This window comes from Myxine glutinosa, chromosome 2 (assembly GCF_964187855.1).
Source record: "Myxine glutinosa chromosome 2, kmMyxGlut1.1, whole genome shotgun sequence".
Taxonomy (NCBI): Eukaryota; Metazoa; Chordata; class Myxini; order Myxiniformes; family Myxinidae; genus Myxine; species Myxine glutinosa.
Window position 1 is genome coordinate 177,784,703 of NC_136262.1, and position 15,379 is coordinate 177,800,081.

At 48.1% G+C, this 15,379-nt stretch overlaps 1 protein-coding gene across 1 annotated transcript in view; it reads right to left on the minus strand.

Moving 5' to 3' along the window:
- LOC137421054 (protocadherin-16) overlaps positions 1-15,379 on the minus strand; it is a 39,522-nt gene that overhangs the window by 3,084 nt on the left and 21,059 nt on the right. Inside the window, exons 9-10 of the mRNA XM_068106726.2 lie at positions 5,668-6,635; positions 3,331-3,477 (exon numbers count right to left, since the gene is read on the minus strand). Coding sequence (XP_067962827.2) covers positions 3,331-3,477; positions 5,668-6,635 — 1,115 coding nt within the window. The remainder of the gene's footprint in view (positions 1-3,330; positions 3,478-5,667; positions 6,636-15,379) is intronic.

The window sequence follows — 15,379 nt, forward strand, 5'->3', positions numbered from 1 at the left end:
GCCACCCTCCTACAGTGAGAGGGTGATTATGCCACCCTCCTACAGTGATACCGTGATTGTGTCACCCTCCTACAGTGATAACGTGATTGCGTCACCCTCCTACAGTGATAGGGTGATTGCATCACCATCCCACAGTGATAAAGTGATTGTGTCACCCCCCTACAGTGATTGTGCCACCCCCCAACAGTGATAAGGTGATTGTGCCACCCCCCTACAGTGATAACGTGATTGCGTCACCCTCCTACAGTGATAACATGATTGTGTCACCTTCCTACAGTGATAAGGTGATTGTGCCACCCCCTACAGTGATAACGTGATTGTGCCACCCCCTACACACAACGTGATTGTGCCACACCCATACAGTGATAAGGTGATTGTACCACCCCCTACAGTGATAAGGTGATTGTGCCACCCCCTACAGTGAAAGGTGATTGTGCCACCCCCCTACAGTGATAATGTGATTGTGCCACACCCATACAGTGATAAGGTGATTGTGCCACCACCTACAGTGATAACGTGATTGTGCCACCCCCTACAATGATAACGTGATTGTGCCACACCCATACAGTGATAAGGTGATTGTGCCACCCCCTACAGTGATAACGTGATTGTGCAACCCCCCTACAGTGATAATGTGATTGTGCCACCCCCCCTACAGTGATAACGTGATTGTGCCACACCCATACAGTGATAAGGTGATTGTGCCACCCCCTACAATGACGACGTGATTGTGCAACCCCTACAGTGATAATGTGATTGTGCCACCCTCCACAGTGATAACGTGATTGTGCCACCCCCTACAATGATAACGTGATTGTGCAACCCCTCCAGTGATAACGTGATTGTGCCACTCCATACAGTGATAAGGTGATTGTGCCACCCCCTACAGTGATAACGTGATTGTGCCGCCCCCCTACAGTGATAAGGTGATTGTGCAACCCCCCTACAGTGATAATGTGATTGTGCCACCACTACAGTGATAACGTGATTGTGCCACCCCCTACAGTGATAAGGTGATTGTGCCACCCCCCTACAGTGATAAGGTGATTGTGCAACCCCCCTACAGTGATAACGTGATTGTGCCACACCCATACAGTGATAAGGTGATTGTGCCACCCCCTGCAGTGATAACATGATTGTGTCACCTTCCTACAGTGATAAGGTGAGTGTGCCACCCCCTACAGTGATAACGGGATTGTGCCACCCCCTACAGTGATAAGGTGATTGTGCCACCCCCTACAGTGATAAGGTGATTGTGCCACCCCCTACAGTGATAAGGTGATTGTGCCACCCGCTAAAGTGATAACGTTATTGTGCCACCCCCCTACAGTGATAACGTGATTATGCCACCCCCCTACAGTGATTGTGCCACACCCATACAGTGATAAGGTGATTGTGCTACCCCCCTACAGTGATAAGGTGATTGTGCAACCCCCCTACAGTGATAATGTGATTGTGCCAGCCCCCTACAGTGATAAGGTGATTGTGCCACCCCCCTACAGTGATAAGGTGATTGTGCCACCCCCTAAAGTGATAACGTTATTGTGCCACCCCCCTACAGTGATAACGTGATTATGCCACCCCCCTACAGTGATTGTGCCACACCCATACAGTGATTGTGCTATCCCCCTACAGTGATAACGTGATTGTGCCACCCCCTAAAGTGATAACGTGATTGTGCCAGCCCCCTACAGTGATAAGGTGATTGTGCCACCCCCCCTACAGTGATAAGGTGATTGTGCAACTCCCCTACAGTGATAATGTGATTGTGCCACCCTGCAGTAGCAAGGTACCTTTTCTCACCCGGTACCATTTTTATTACTCTAAAACAACAGGAATCCTTTAAAATAAAGCGTCACACACATGGGCAGACGGACACACGCATGGCGCCTTTTATAGTATCAATAGAATAGTCTGGAATAATAGCAAGGACCTACGTAACCTTCATTGTAAAAGCCCTGCTTGAGAGAATGCCACATAGTTATTTGGGCAGTGTATAGATAACAGACCGCTGCTTTGATCGCTGCCGCCTATGTTCACAAGGCCTGTAATGCCTATGGGCTTAAAATCCTCTTAACTGTCGCTTTGTTTGTTTTACACTGAAGGGAAACATTATAGGGAGAGCCCGGCGATTGTCAATATGACAGCTCCAAAGATGTCTTTGACTTTGCATGGCAGTACAAGCACCAACATGGCGGCCATAATATAGAAACTGTAGGTGGTGTCAGGCAAACTGTACAAGCAATGGGTGGACCTCAAAGTGACGTACGTATCCTTTTATACTATAAATGATTCTCCCACTTCCATGATGTCTCTGGTTTTCATCCAGCGAATTGGCATATTTAAATATGACCATACTGCAAAGCCGCAATGAGCCGGCGAAGCCAAAGCCTCTATTGAACTTTTTCGTAATTGTTTATGCATACTTCCGCATCCGCAAGATGGCGGCCTCGATGGAGCGATTTGGAGCGTCAAAGCTTCGAAATTCTCAACGGATCCAGCAAAATCTGGCTTTTCAACATAATACGCGTTCATTCACAACACCGGCTTCGCTGGCATTTTTTTTTTTTTTTTTTTTTGTATACGGAGTCGAGGCTCGTGAAAGAGCTAACATTTAACAAACAAATCAAACAAACAAGTAAACAAAGTATATAAAAATGGGAGCGGTCGACAAGATGGGGAGAGAAGGGGAGGACGCACACAAACACAACATTTGAGGGCAGGGACATCGGGAGATGTGTGGGAGGCAGAGGGCCTGGGGGGAGGCAGGATAGGACCAAGGACTTCCAGGAAAGAAGACAAAAGTCACCTCAAAAAAGTGGATTTGGGGTGAAATTAGCGGGGGTAGAAAAGATCAAGGTTTTGGATTGGGGAAGATAAGAGATGGTGGTGAACAGCCGTTTTAAAGACCTGGAGGGAGGAGTGGGATTGAAGAGAGTGTACGGTGGGTACAGAGAGGGATGGGTTTGGGACACAAGATTTAGAGGCAAACACAGAGTTGAGGCATTCAGAATACATTCACCCAAAACCATCCTGTGCTATTTGTAATTTGCCACGGTTGCTGGGAAAGAATAGCAGACACTTTGAAAAGACACTGTAGCATCTCCAATGTTCACCAGTGAATGGTGGCAGATGGGACACCTGGATTAACAGCCTTCAAGTGGACATGGAACTCAATGATGCCTGCAAAGCACCGTGGTGACTTATAATTGGGACAGAAATCAAAAACGCACTAAATAGCTCAAGGTTGAGTACGCTTAATCCAAGCCATACTGTCCTCCCTATAAATTGTTAACGATGAATTCTTTAAAATTTCCAAAGCATCCCTACCTGAGTGAAGACAGGTTCAAACTCATCTTGTCCATGAACCCAAACCGACAAGCTGGTCTCTGCTTGCAGACCATGTGACGTGTGGGCCTGCACACGCACCATGTATCTCCGCTGGGTTTCGAAGTCCAGAGGTTCCCGTGTGCTCACCTGTTCAGGTAGATAAACAAAGCTGGATATCAATTAACATATTATGGTTGATCATCTCAATACCCAATGAGGCGTCAGACACGGTACACAACGTTATGAAAAATGTTCATTGTATCGCTCGCTGAGAGTGTCGTTCTTCATTTTCTAATAAAGCATCGCCTAATAAAAGCTCAATCAGTTCCCACATTGATTAAAATGTTCGCAACCACGTGATTAAAACGTAAAACGTCTCCGCAGCCACCTGGTGTTGGCTTAGCGGTTAGGGTGTGGCTTGGGATCCTAGGATCCTGGGTTTGAATCCCGGTCGATCGCTGAATTAACACCAGCGGGATTGACTCAGCCTGTCATCCTTCTGAGGTCGTCAAATTGAGTACCAGTTCACTGGTAATTCCCTGTGTGTCGCAAGGGGCGACTAACAGGGTTGGCGGCAGGAAGGGCATCCGGCCATAAAACATTGCTTCAAAAAGGGGACCACGGTGCCAGAAAAAGGCCAACCCCTGCTCTGCGGGGAAAAATAGTCTCTAAAGGTGGTTCCAATGATGACTAACGACACACTCTGTTTCTTCTCAAAGAGATCAACTCAACTCTCTGTTTCTCATTTGTGGCAATTTCCACTGTTATCATCCTAGCTGGGTGTTGCCTTGGCAACAACGAGCAATGGCGTTTCATAAAAGGACGTCTGTGACTGTGGGTTTGACCCAATCTGTAAACTTCCCAACCTGGATTTCTCCGACTGTACGTCCTCCCTCCTGGACCCAGTAACAACTAACTTTGCTTCAAATCTCTCTTGTTCCTCTTCTACCTCCAGTGGCTTCTACCTCCAGACCTCTAATCACTTTCTTCTCAAGGCCCACATGTCTCTGGCTATTGCAAGTGAGCAACTTCAATGACACAGGATATGGCTGTTTGCACAGGCCAACTGGCAGGGACTTCAACCTGCCCTCTCACAAAGGGATTGGACCACCATCTCCACAGTACCTGATATCGATTCCGTGCGGGAATACCTTCACATAGGTCTACCTCCTCTCGTGCACCAGTTTATCCCATCCGGCCTGCGACTTTCCTATCCATCCACTCAACCTGTGCGGAGACAGATTGCAGTCAAGGAGCCTGCTTTCTCAGCATGAAAAGCTAACCCGACTGAGAGTAACGTTCTTTCATTTTGGAAGGCTTGCAACAAGTGTGTCCATCCTGAGGCAAAAATCACAAGGCCAAACCAAAAGATGAAGTGGTGTCTTCAACCTCCACAATCGAAAAGCAGACTGGACAGCCGGCTTCATGTCCTCCAAAAGACATCAAGGTAAACCGGTGGATCTTCTTTGCATCGAGGGCCGAAGAAACATACGTCATAAGAGTCACAAAACCTGAAATTGTAGAGAAATTGAAACATGCCTCACTAACGAAGGATAAGCCTAGTGTTGGATTTGCGGTTAGGGTGCCAGCTTGGGATCCTAGGATCCTGGGTTCGAATCCCGGTCGATCGTTGAATTAATGCCAGGGGGGTTGACTCAGCCTGTCATCCTTCGGAGGTCGGCAAATTGAGCACCAGTTCACTGGTAATTCCCTGTGTGTCGCAAGGGGCGACTAACAAGGTTGGTGGCAGGAAGGGCATCCGGCCATAAAACATTCCTTCAAAAAGAGGACCAAAGTGCCCGAAAATGGGCAACCCCTGCTCTGGGGGGAAAAATGGCCTCAAAATGTGGTTCCTCACTAACTAAGGCACATAATAAAAAAAATAACGAATTACATCTTCAAGAGGTTGATGAGGTGCAAAATAAAAGCAGAGAAGATTCTCAAGTGTGCAAAGAGAGCTCCATGACTGTGAAAAAGAGGACAAGAATGGACAAGGTCGGGTTTGACAGTGTTGAGAAGGCCCTATTCATGTGCTGTCAACACCAAGGCAAAGCTGGTGGATGTTAAAGATGATATGTTGTCTTTCGAGTAGACGAGCCCATGAACAAATTACAACTTCCTGCCCTAACCAGCAGGGGGAACCCCATCAGCTGCACTCTCAGCCAATGGTGTGACCCTGCAGCCTTGTGCTGCATGCAAAGGAGGAAGTAGAATGTTTTTTGCCTTCATTCATATGACTTTTATTACCTTGATATTATAAAGAAATTGGTACTTTAAAATGTCGAGGGAAAGTTGTGACAGGATAATAAGTAAGCTCATTATTATTGATGTTCTTACCTGTCCCGTTGTGGGGTTAAGTGCCAGCTTTTCAAGTCCCCCCCTCTGTCCTGGCTCTTCTCGGAGTGAGTAGCTCAATCCCTGATCGGCATCTCCAGCCTGGAGAACGAGCAGCGGTGTAGGAGGAAAGCCCTCACGGACACCTACATGGAACTGTGGTGCTGCAAAGCTCGGGGTGTGGCTCAGCTCATTTGCTTTCACCACCAAAACCCGTGCAAGAGATAACCCAATCGGACCACCTTTTGACCAGACCTGCTGACCCGGTGGTTTCACCGAGACCAGCAGCTCATATTCATTTTGAGTGACGTGGTCGAGTCGTTTCTTGAGAGATAAAGCACCAGTCTTCCTGTTTAGCTGAAATATCGCATCCTTATTCCCTGCTACGATCTGATACGTGAATCCGGCTGGTCCATTCGCAGACAACTGAAGGATTTCTTCACCAAGTTCCAATGTCTTTTCAATGTGCACTTTCAGCACTATGTCCTTGAAATTGACTTCAGTCTTCTTGGTGCTTTGAATATGCAGCATCAGCTTTGCTGTCCCATTAACTGCAGGATCATTGCGGTTGCAAGCTATGAGGGTCAGTGTGTCTGAGCCATGGACTTCCTCAAAATTCACTTCTCGAGTTGCAACCAGCTGGGCCTCATGGGGAGCTCTGGCCCGTCGCACCAGCATAAAGGCATTTGCTAGTTGGCCCTGCCCTGCAACAAAAAAGTCTGTCGAGCCAATTGCACTGCTGGTCAGGCTGACTGTGGCCAGTTGAGCTCCTGCTGTCAAGCTCTTTGAAGCACTTACAGAGTATGAATTCTGATTAAATTGTAGTCCGAGGCCACTTTTTGGACGAACCGTCACCATCAGTATAGCCACAGCAGTATGGGGTGGTTTTTCTTCGTCACCGGCTTCCAGAACGAGGAGAACCTCTGGGTTATCACTGTTGTAATGCAGATAGCTTGTAGTCAAAACCTGGCCTGCAAGATTGGGAGCACACAAGTCACAATGGTTAGTCACAAAGTGGTTCACAATTCTTTCCCAGATTGCAGATCAATAATTAAATTCCCTAAGGTAAAGTTGCTGATATTCCAAAGGAGGGATATAGTGCAATTAAGTTTTACCTGGCCTCAGCTAGTCATCATCATGACCATCATCATGTGTATCTTGCCCCATACAGAGCGTTGGTACTGCCGACACTGTTAATACGCTACAATCCTGGTTGGGTCACCACCAGAAAACCAGGAATTAAAAAAGCAAACAATTACAGGTCCAAGTTAATAGGTGAGTACCTTTGAGGAACACAGGAAGTGTCAAAGAGCAACTGCAAATAAAACCTAAACACTGCAATTATCGGGGATGCCTCTTCGCAGTGGTTGTACCCCCCAACACAATACGGGCAAGGGGGAGGAGGGGAGGAAGGAGGAAATATGCACCACTCTTCCCTGCTCTCCGAATTTGTCAGGGTAGCTCGGCCACTGTCAGCGCACTGATCGGTCCCCATGGACAGGCCCACTCCCTTTCATCTTCCAGAGGACACCCTCATACACAAACACTCAAGTCATCAACCATCACACTCACAAATGCATCACATCCACAACGAAGTTTTTCCCGTCTTTGGAGCAGTTCTCCCCTTTATCCTCCTTCTAGCCAGAGACATAGAAACTAACCTCGGGTCCACCACAATATACATTTGCCCAACATGTACAACTCACATCAATAGCTCCATCACGAGCTGGGGGTTTCATCCACTGCACTAGGTGCGGTGAATGGTTCCATCTGGCCTGCACCACTCCCTCAGTAAACAATCAGACTACACACAAACTTGGACCCGCGGCAGCAACTTTCAGCGGAATCCAAGCTCAGACCCAAATATCGACGCAACTACACAAGTCCCAAACTCATTACAACCACCCTCATCACTTCCACTCCATACACCACTACCATCTGCACACAACCAAACACCTCAACCGCAAAAACGCACAAATAACCTCAATATCCTTCAACACAACACAGACGGCCTCATCAGCAAGGCCAGACAACTTAAACACTTCACTCTTACAAACAACAACATAACAGCCATCATACAAGAAACGAAATTACTTGAGAAAAACAAAAACCGACCCTCACCAACTATACACCGATACACACAGATGCCAGAGGTGAAGGCCTCTTCACATAAATCAATAACATACGCAGATATCATGCAAGACACAAAAGCACTTCCACCACCAAACACACTCAAATTTCAACCTTTCAAAATTAAAAAATCTCCAGAGGCCAAATTATTGCCACAAAAGCAAATTCGTTATTCATACTTGACAAAACACACACACACACACACACACACACACACACACACACACACACACACACACACACACACACACACACACACACGACAATAACTCATCACCAGATGGAACATTCTGTTTTCCATTGTTTCCAGCGCAACCACATGGAGAAAAGTGCAATAACTCCTTTCAGATCACCTACCTATCAAAATTATCATAAACAGAGCGATATATCTCAATGCAAACAAAAAGGAGAGGACGAATGGTCCTGTAGCTTACCTGATTCGTTGCCAAAAAGTGAAGTGACAGGTGAATCAGGGTAAAAATAAGAGCTGGATTTATAAACCTTTATCGTTCAGGTAATATTGACATGATTTTCACAGTAGTGCAACTCCCTACTGTCTATGAGCCTTCGTTTTTGAGATATTTCCCACTACTGGTATGATGATGTCACTTCCTGTTGTGTCAAAATTATCCATATTTGATAAGATGCAACTCCAAGATGTCTAATTCATATTTTTGACATATTGCTCACTTTCTGTATCATGATGTCAGTGGCAGCCATATTGTGCTTTGAACCAACTTCTTTTAATCAAGTGTTCCCAAAGGTAGTCGATTATATATTTCAAATTTCACATTGATCGGTTAAGCAGTTTCAGAAAAGATCGCGTAAATGTTTTCGCTTGATCTAAATATGGCTGCCACCACGTGACAAAATGATGTCATCATTATCACATTGCATTTCCTACGTGTAGTTGATCACAGATGTAAAGTTTCGCATCAATCAGTTAAGCAGTTTCAGAGAGGAGGATTTTAAAAGGTTTTCTTGTGATCCAATATGACTGTCATATCATGTGACTGATGACGTCATTGTTAACACACTATATTTCCCATGGGTAGTTGCTCACAAATCCTACTGACCTATCACATTACTATGCATACCCTCCAATGTTACAGAACACCTCATACTTGTACTCACAAACTCTCACATTCCATTGTCACACACCAACCACAGATTCACACCAAACCACCTTTGATGGCTTCAACAAAAGAAAATTGCCAAAAGACATCATTCTCACTACAATATGCATCCAAAAAAGCGTTTGACGCCTTCCCAAAACTCTTGATCACAAACAAAATAAAATACTGAACATAAACATGCACAACAACACAAAACACTGGCTTGCCAACTACCCTTCATACAGTCATAATTTTAACGGCACGTCATCATGAACACGATACTTTCCTAAATGAGTCCTTCAAGGCAGGCTCAGTCCTCTCCCCCACACTCTTTAATCTGTTCATGCACAACATTCCACAACCACGTGAGAACATACAAATAGCTTCATATTTGGACAAGATGACCATCACCACTACCCATGGCAACATCAACACCACCACAGCATAACTTCAACCCTTCCTCAGCACCCTACAAACCTGGCTCACCATCAACAGACTAAAAGTAGCCCCTCAAGATAACCATCACCATTACCCATGGCAACATCAACACCGCCACAGCACAGCTTGAACCCTTCCTCAGCATCCTACAAACCTGGCTCACCATCAACAGACTAAAAGTAGCCCCGCAAGCTAACAGTCACTCTTTTAACAAATTACACCAAGAAACATAGTGCTGCACCACACATCACACTGAACACCATTCCTGTCACACGCAAACACACACACACACACACACACACACACACACACACACACACACCTCGGCTGATCACACTTGGGGCAGTGACTTTGGACACCAAAAAGAACCAACATCACTAATATATAAACAGTACATTAGACAGTCATCGACTATGTCTCTGCCGATATGGGCTGCCCTGCTCCCAACCCCCACGTCCCCCTTTCTTCACCTTCAATATGGACCAGGCCCATCTCTCACATTGGCTATACATGAGACAGTGATCCCTAATAAGAGTCCTTCATACAATACTTCAAAAGACCTACAGTATAACTACATGAAACACGAATGGTGCGACTTGGCTTTAAATTCTAAACACTGCCCCATACCCCATAAACACATCAATAGAACCTCGCCCTGGAGCTTTACTTTCTTTTAGCTTCCATCATGGCTTTTTAGCATCCTTCACTCCTCCCTAGAACCCCACCAAAAGCCCTTCCTCACCTCCTACATAGATACTCTCAGCTACTGGAGATTACCCTGATTGTTCTTGAGTAAATGATGAAGCAAAACAACTTTTGAATAAACCTACCATTTCACTTACTTGTATCCTGCTCTTCCCTCAAGCTAGGAGCCTGGTAACAGCATTCCAGGAATACCTTACAATACTTCCTGCCCATATTCTCCATCCGCACGGAATCCCACATCCATTTCTCTCGATTCAAGAGTCTTAATCAGCTTGTTATGCCTCCTCCCATTTTCTCTTCCATTTAATCCATCCATTAAGCCAGATCCCACTTACTCCAACTATATCACAATCCTCACAACTTACCATAGTTTCAAACTCCTCCATCTTATTATTTAATTCATACCGTTGGTATGGAATATCTTTTACTCCTCCTTTCCTGTAATTTGTCTTTGTTGCTTGCTTCTACCAACGTTGTTGTTATGTGTGCTTCCTTCCTTCATAACCTCCCCTCTATAGACACCACTGGGTATACTAGACCGGTGGAATTATCCAGATTTCACTTTGCAGAAAACCAAATAACTAGTTAGTAAGTTATGGTAAAATAATTAAATAATCATTTCCCTTAAACTGCAAACACACAAAGTCATGGATGCATGTGGGAGCATGTGGGAGCATGTGGGAGGTGGGCCTTTGTTTCATGGATGAGGTTGGATTAATGTACGTCCTTGGAGGAGAGGGCCTCAGGACAGAGGCTGTACAAGGCATCAAACCATGATTGGTTCACTGTGCCCTGAGGACACCACATATGGCAGGTGCCTCGTTTATCAACGAGTGGAGATGCAGTGATTGGTCGAGTGCCATGAGTCCGCAGGTAGCCATAGTTTCTGCCCTGAGGATTATTGGGGGGTTTTCTTGGTGATTATTCATCCGATGCTGTTCTCTCTCTTCCTTGCCTGGTTTGTTTTGATTGATTGTGTATGTGTGGGCCCATGGGGGTCGTTGATCTTGTGGAATTCCTAACTGTTTTTGCGTCTGTATGCCCTGAGATGCTGTTATTTTGACTCGTGTCTAATAAGTTATTTATTTATTTCTTAAGATACAGTGTGTGCCTTATGTTCTTGCAATATTGCAAGGAGGAGAAGGGGGAGATTCCCAGTGCTACCACAGGCTGGGTTAGCTTTTCCTGGTGGCGGATTCGGCTGTGAAAGAATAGCATACAAACACACAATCACTTGAAAATATGTATATAGATATAACTAGGAGCTGTTAGTGGCTGGAGATAGATGCATTTCCTTCATTATATTCACTAGTGGGGTCACCCGTGGGAATCCCACGGGCATGGAGGTGTATCGTTGCGATCGGTGCAGCCGTTTTTGCGGTACCCGGGATAATAACGTTAGTCGGGAGTCCAAACCTGAAAATGCTGGAGACCAAAGAGACCAAAGCTGAAATTGGAAAAACAACATAGCCTATTTTACTCCAGGGGATCCCAGGATTACCCACCCAAAATATCGTTGCGATCGGTTCAGCCGTTTTTGCGGTACCTGGGTATGGACGGACGGACAGACAGACAGACAAATGGACGGACGGACATTTGGTGAATTATAGTAAGATATACACTAGCAGGAATCCGTGTAAATTCCACGTAATGTAAAATATGGCTTCAAGTCCTCAACTCTCCCACCCCCTCCGCCTTTCAACCCACCCCACACACCCTCTAAGATATACACTAACAGGAATCCGTGTAAATTCCACGTAATGTAAAATATGGCTTCAAGTCCTCAACTCTCCCACCTCCTCCGCCTTTCAACCCACCCCACACACCTTCTCACAAACCCCAAGTCCTCACCCTCCCCCTTCCAACCCTAAGGTGTCAATCCTCTCCCCCACTCCAAGCCTTCAAAAACCCCATCCCCACCTGCCATGGTCACCTGTCAAACTCACAACCCCGCAAGATAAGTATGCGGAAAAATTGATGTGCCAACGAACGACCCGAAAACAATGATCTTCTTCTTAATGTGTGTATATTTATGTATGTATGTATATATCCACACCGTTAAAAGTAAATAATGGCAATGGACAAAGGCCTTTTATAAGGACATTGTCCAAGGTCATTATTTACTTTTAACCGTGTGGATATGTGCATCAGGAAGAAGACAATTGGTTTCGGGTCATTTATTGTCACATATCTTTGCTGCATATCTTGTGTGTGATTGTGAGTTGGGAGAAGCCTTAGGTCATCATGGTCATCCAAGCCTTAGGATTTGACCTTCATATGTCTGGAAGCTGTGGCCTGAGGTAGCCATGCACACGTGGGTTTTCAGTGTGGTACAGTAGTGGCTTCATTTTCGGAGAACCTTTAACAATCGAATGCGCAATAGATGCAGCGATTCCATGTGTACGTCCATTTTGCATTGTTCTCTCATCATGCTAATGTCTTTAAATAATGCCATACTACACCGCTAAAGGTATACTCTGTTGCTGCTTCTTGATACGAGGTCAGCTTGGCAAGACTCGCGGGTCTCTTCACACTCATTGTGCACGACGACGTGGGGTTTAACAGCTAATCCTCACAGATCGCTTTATAAAGAAACTAGCAGGAGTACCGCCGAGGGTGGGGGGTGGGTGGGGGGGGGGGGGGGTGACTTTGACAGGCCCCTCTGTTTTGGGGGAGAGGGGGGGGAAGGAAAGGAGGAAACAATTTCCTGTGCAAAGAGTGCTTCATAACCTCATTGTTGCACAGGTAAACTAGAGCTTGCTCTGAACTGACTGGACAACTTTTATTTAAAGTAGTCGGGTCTCACATGCTTATATAGTAGACTAGCAGAAGTACCCGGCATTGCCAGGCGGGGGAGGGGGAAGGGGAGGGGGAGGGGAGGGGAACGGGGGGTGAGGGGAGGGGAACGGGGGGGAGGGGAGGAGAGGAGGGGAGGGGGGAGGGGAGAAGAGGGGGGGGAGGGGAGAAGAGGGGGGAGGGGGAGGGGGAGAGGGGGGAGGGGGAGGGGGAGGAGGGGGAGGGGGAGGGGGAGAGGGGGGAGGGGGAGGGGGAGGGATGGGGAGAGGGTGGGAGGGGAGGGTGGGGGGAGGGGGAGGGGGAGGGGGAGGGGGAGGGGGAGGGGGAGGGGGAGGGGGAGGGGAGGGTGGGAGGGGGGAGGAGAAGTGGGAGGAAGAGGGAGAGGGTGGGGGGAGGGGGGAGGGAGCGGGAGGGAGGGGGAGGGGGGAGGGGGGAGGGAGCGGGGGAGGGGGATGGGGGAGGAGGGGGGAGGGGGGATGGGGAGGGAGGGAGCGGGGAGGGGGGATGGAGGGAGGGGGAGGGGGAAAAGGGAGGGGGAGGGGGGAAAGGGAGGGGGAGGGGGAAAAGGGAGGGGGGAGGGGGGAAAAGGGAGGGGAGGGGGAAAAGGGAGGGGGAGGGGGAGAAAGGGAGGGGGAGGGGGAAAAGGGAGGGGGAGGGGGAAAAGGGAGGGGGAGGGGGGAAAAGGGAGGGGGAGGGGGAAAAGGGAGGGGAAGGGGGAAAAGGGAGGGGAAGGGGGAAAAGGGAGGGGGGAGGGGGAAAAGGAGGGGGAGGGGGAAAAAGGGAGGGGAGGGGGAAAAGGGAGGGGGAGGGGGGAGGGGGAAGGGGGAGGGAGGGGGAGGGGGAAGGGGGAGGGAGGGGGAGGAGGGAGGGGGAGGGGGAAGGGGGAGGGAGGGGGAGGGAGGGGGAGGGAGGGAGGGGGAGGACGGAGGGGGAGGGAGGGGGAGGAGGGAGGGGGAGGAGGGAGGAGGGAGGGGGAGGAGGGAGGGGGAGGGAGGGGGAGGGAGGGGGAGGGAGGGAGGGGGAGGGGGGAGGGAGGGAGGGGGAGGGGGGAGGGAGGGAGGGGGGGGGGGGGGGGAGGGGGGAGGGAGGGGGAGGGGGGGGAGGGAGGGAGGGGGAGGGGGAGGGGGAGGAGGGAGGGGGAGGGGGAGGAGGGAGGGGGAGGAGGGAGGGGGAGGGAGGGAGGGGGAGGGGGGAGGGGGGAGGGGGAGGGGGAGGGGGAGGGAAGGGAAAGGGGGAGGGAAGGGGGAGGGCCAGTCAACAATGACGTTGCAGTTCTCATGGTCGGAGAGCAGCACAACAATCGCGACATCGTCCTGCATCTTCACAACAGCACGAAGCGGATTTTGGAGACTCACCGATCCTGTGACGCCCTCCAGTACCGGCGTTGCCGGGCGGGGGAAGGGAGACCCATACATTCCCAACCCGTACATTCGCCCTCTCGACTCAAGCTCACTCGGACAAAAGCCTCGCACAAATTACACCGTGAAGGCCCAATGGCCATGTCTATGCCACAAATCAAGTACGTGAGCGAGTCGGGCGCACTGAATTGAAAATATATAGAACGCTCATACTCCGTGAAAAGTGAAGCCGCCGTGTCGCCATCTTGGTTAGCACGACTCGACCAACTCGCTTCTCGGATCTTGTTTGTTTTGAACGTGTGAATTACGTGCGAACGCGTAACTGTGAGTTTATGGCGGCAAGGAGCATCACGTGATCGCTCTGAGCGAATCAGCGCGCTGCTCTGCCACCTGATCAGATTCCGTGTATAATATTCCTCGCTGAAATGCGCTGAGGTAAATATGAATAAAAAATATGGATCTCGTAAAGATGAAAGAAAAAAAAACCTATGTGGTGTGAATGGCAATGTTCCTCGCTGAAATTTGAAAAAACGCAATCGCTTTTCGCTCTGAAATACGTGCAAACGCGTAACTGAGTTAATGGCGGCAAGGAACATCACGTGATCGCTCTGAGCGAATCAGTGCGCTGCTCTGCCACCGGTCAGATTCCATGCATAATATTCCTCGCTGAAATGCGCTGAGGTAAAAATATGGTAAAAAAATATTATGAAATAATTTTTTTTAGGTCGGCCATGTTCTTCCCAGGCTCAATGGCCATGTCTATGCCAAATATCAAGCACGTGAGCCTCTCCGTTTTGGAGTCTATCGGTAACATTACACACACACAAACTGTGTTTTATAGATTTAGATATGCAATGCAAATTGTGTTTGTACCGTTTTACACAATTGCCACTCTTGTTCATAGACTGATCTTCTGTCTTCCACTAAGCAGGTGTGGGGATACTGGAAATGTGCAGTGGAGAGAAAACGTGTCTCTGTTACTCAGCCGGAAGCCATTTATGCACATGGTTTCAATGTTTTTCTTACGATAGCATTTGCAAAAATCTAATATTTTGAATTGAAAATCTAAAAAAGTAAATAATGGCCTTGGACAAGTTTCTAATGACATGGGTTTAATCTCTGCTTGAGAGAATGCCACATAGTTATTTGGGCGGTACATAAGTTAACAGACCG